The sequence below is a fragment of the Quercus suber genome, unplaced genomic scaffold (assembly GCF_002906115.3).
Source record: "Quercus suber isolate HL8 unplaced genomic scaffold, Cork oak 2.0 scaffold_387, whole genome shotgun sequence".
NCBI lineage: Eukaryota > Viridiplantae > Streptophyta > Magnoliopsida > Fagales > Fagaceae > Quercus > Quercus suber.
The window spans coordinates 573,699-577,947 of NW_027069839.1; the positions used below are offsets into that span (position 1 = coordinate 573,699).

General features: G+C 33.7%; 1 protein-coding gene across 1 annotated transcript; it reads left to right on the plus strand.

The window, feature by feature from the left end:
* The first annotated feature begins 1,322 nt into the window (after positions 1-1,322).
* LOC111987781 (F-box protein CPR1) lies at positions 1,323-3,414 on the plus strand. The gene is given in 3 exon segments (XM_024019520.2): positions 1,323-2,457; positions 2,459-2,852; positions 3,175-3,414. Coding segments are annotated over 3 exon segments (1,194 nt in total). The 5' UTR covers positions 1,323-1,697; the 3' UTR covers positions 3,215-3,414.
* Positions 3,415-4,249: the final 835 nt, after the last annotated feature.

Below are 4,249 nucleotides of genomic sequence, written 5' to 3' on the forward strand. Positions count from 1 at the left end.
TTAATTATTTTTTATTAATATTATTAATTTAAAAAAGTGGAATTTGGGGTTGTGGCTAGTGGGGATTTGTTGGACTTTATTTATTATTTATATTAATAATACTAAATTAAGAAAAGCAAAAAATTAGGAGTCAATTAAATTGGACGATTATTCACCGAACAAAAAAAAGTAGAACAGAAGATTTGAAGCTTAAATGTTTTTTTGAAAATACCAAGAAGTGTTAATTGAATTATAAGACTCTTGACATATTCTATAAAACGTCGGTTACAGCGGATAATCATTGGGATATGAGTTTGGATGTGTTGGAAGGATTCCTTTGTTTTATTGTGAATGCTTACATGAAATATCGTGATGCTGGTTCATGAAAGAATATGGGGGTAAAAAAAAAGACAGGGATAAAAGTGGTCCGCTACCTAATAACTTCCACGAATTAAGTGAAGGGCTAAAGACTTAAGGAAGTGCAGCATCACTGCCTCAACCAAAAAAAAAAAAAAACACACACACACACACACACAAGTAAAAAGGAGATCTGAAAGCATTTCATTAAACCTGAAGGGAATAACAATGAGAACAGTATGATGCGGCACTGCAGAATCAGCAAATATAAAGCTTTTTTTTTTTTTTTGGTTGGATTTTTATGTTTTGTTTTGCTTTGTTCAGGGAATGATGAGAGAGCTTATGAGTGTAGGGCAAAATTATGAGTTCAATACTCTAAATCTCCCACCCACATAAAACAAAGCGGCGCACACATAATATTTGACATTTTTTTTTCTCTTATTTATTGACTATAATTTTGGGTTTAATTAATACATTTTACAAAACCTTTTTTTTTAAAAAAATATTAAAGAACTAACCTAAGTGGTTAAAATTTGGGGACTTAGTCAACTTGGGGTCTTAGGCAGCTGCCTAACTTGCCTAAGGTTAGAGCCAGTCGTGTGTTAAAATTTAAATATTTTTTTTGGAAACATTAATGTATGATTTTTTTTTCCTGAGAATGTTAATACATGATAGTTGAGCTACACAATTCTTAGCATTTGTTATCTAATCTCAAATAAAAAAAATAATTAAAAAGAGGAAATTATTATGGAAATTATTGTATATTCTCTGAGTACCATAAATGCGTAATTCCTCCTCTTACATGAATAGTAAGTCCTACTATTTAAATTCATAATAGGACTCACCATTTATGGTACTCCAGAAGTATCTAATAATTTTTCAATAATTATTACTTTCTAATTTTTTCCTTTAAAAAAAAAAAAAAAAAAAAAAACCAAGAATAGGCGCAAAAGAATCCCACTCACCTAGAAATTTAGAACATTGTACGTAGCCCCATGGTATAACCAAACGTTCAAAATCCTCCCACTACAATCAATGAAAATAAATGACAACAGGTGACGTCCAGTCGAAAAGTCACTCATTTTTTTTCCCTGTATGCATATATATTTTGTGGTCGATGATGCTATCGTAGTTCGTAGCTAAACAAATTTCGAATATTATATGAGTGAGACTGCGATCCTTTCATTTTACTTCAGGATAATTCTTTCAGACATTTCCGCAAACATCTTCCCCGCACTATCACCAACAAGCAAGCTTAAATCCCATTAACCTACATTCATAAACCTTGCTGGTTCAGTCTCTCTGTTTTAGTTTCTGCAAAACAGAAAATCCATAACTAATTATTAACGGCCTCCTCCTTGATGTCACATTTACATATACCGGTAGAGCTAATCACGAATATACTATCCCATTTGCCTGTCAAGCCTCTCGTACGCTTCCTCTGTGTTTCAAATCAATGGTACGCCGTAATCACCAATTCAGATTTCATCATAATGCACCTCAACCGCTCCATCGAGACCAACAGAGAACGCACCCTCATCCTCAAGGAAGACGACATCCCTCCGCCTTTACGTTATTTTTCTGTTAAATTCCCCAAGGACAATCGACTGGGCAAGGCAGTCGAAATTTATCAGCCACTATATTACTGGGACCTCAAGGACCAACGACATAAGTGGGACATCTTGGACTATTGTCATGGCTTGGTTTGCCTTTATAAGGATGACGATGAGATTCTGATTTGGAATCCATTGATCAGGAAGTACAGGAAATTGCCCAATGAACCAATAGAGGAATCTTCTGGTTTCTCGGGTAATATGTATTCTAGTTTAGCATTTGGGCACGATCCTCATAAAAATTACTATAAGGTGTTGCGGGTCATGACAGATGATGTCAAGTTTGAAGTCAAGGTATACAGTCTAAGGTCACAGTCTTGGAAAAAAATTGAAGAACGATGGCCAAAGAAGTCGCTAGATTCTTGGAATGCAAAGTCTTTGAATGGAGCTGTGCATTGGTTAGTTGGTGATAGAGGTGTGCTTGATCAAGAGTCGCTTCTAGCTTTCGACCTTGCCGGCCACCGAGAAATTTCTGCTCTATACAATGCCATTTCCACTAAATCTTTATTATTCGGATAGGCATTTGGAAGTGTTGGGAGGATACATCTGTGTTATTGAGATTTATATGTTTACTAATGATGTTTGGTTGATGAAAGAATATGGGGTAGAGAGTTCTTGGACTCGAATTTATAAAATTGAGCAAGGTGTGGTGCCTTGGATTTTTGAGTATTTGAAGCCTCTTATGTTTTCCAAGAATGGCAAGAAGGTTCTATTAGAGGAGGACCAAGATGCCCATACAAATCTTATTTGGTATGACATAGAAAAGAAGAGATGCAAAATGGTTAAGAATCAGAGTTTTCCCGATTCGTTTATAGTGGCAACTTGTATTGGGAGTCTTCTTCTCCTTGATGGAGATAATGTGATTGATCCAGGGCTGAAGAAGAAAAAAAGGAAGAGAAAGAGGTAAAAACGTTGGTGTTTCAAGAAATTGTTTTTATTTATTTATTTATTTATTTTTTGCTTAATTGGCTGTCTTGGTGAGGCGGTGGTTGTTAATGATCGGAAGATTTTGTGAATTTTCGTGTATGACTTGAGATAATTGTTTAAGTATATGCATTAGACTTTATAGGCTCTTTCTCTTTTCCAACATAATTCTTTGATCTTGTAATTTTGGGAATTTTGTGTAAACATCATATCTTCTTTTTTTTTTTTTTTTTTAATTGTTACTTATAAAAGAAAATAGGGGGACTCGATTTCTAACACGTGTTGGTCTTTGTTTTTCCAGGAATCAAAGTCCTTTGGAATCTATTGGGAGCAATGGATGAATTAATAAATGAAATGCAAGAAGGATAAAGAGGTGATTGTGGGATCTACTCAATCTTTCAAAAGTAATGTTTGATATTGAGCTTGTTGTGTTAAGCTATTTGTAACAAAAGCTGGATTATTTATGTCTTGCAGAATATTTTGCTATTTTTTTCATCTTGTCAATGTTGTTACTGAAACTTATGCACTTAATAGTCCCATGTTGTTACGTATCTAATATGACAAATTTTGTTGGAGGAGCATATTTGGTCGGTTATGCCTTGTGTCCTGAGTAGGTCTTATTATGCCTAGATTCTTAATGGAAATACTTCGAATCATATCAATTTTTATGTATTTATAAGCATCCGTTGGATTGCATGTTTTTACTATATTTCTATGCTTGCAAAATTTCTAGAAGATCAAAGATCAATAACTATGTCATCAATCAAATATTTATATTTTAGGTTTTTGTTGTATAGAATTATGCATAAAAAAAAACTATGCAACCAATATAGAACTGCACAAGTAATATAAATGTGGGGTTCAGCACCATGATAAGTTTTTCTTATTGTCAAATCATCGCACAACATTTGTCAAATCTAATCACTGGCATTCGAAATATATATAGAGGATAAAACTAGACCCTTTATAGTAATTTTAAAATGCCCATCTAGAAGCAATTTAATCAAAATTGCAGGGAAACAAAAAGGAGGTCTAATTTGAAATTCACTAATATAGAGCTAGCATTAAACCTTACATTTAAATTGTAGTATCATCTACTAGTTGCAATCACCACGAAGTCCATCAACGAAATGGAAGGAATATTTTAAAACAATATATCAAGTATTTTCATAGCAGATCAGTCATCATTGCCCAGAGTAACATAACATTTGGTTCACACCTACAAAAAAGAAAACAGTTCAGTGCTTGATTTGATGAGCATCTTTCTTGTTACATGGATCTATTCATCATCCTTCATACCCAGACAAATGATCTGAAGACTTTTTTTTCTTCACTTGAGAATATTTAGAGTCCCACTCCCGTAAAAAACCTTCCAC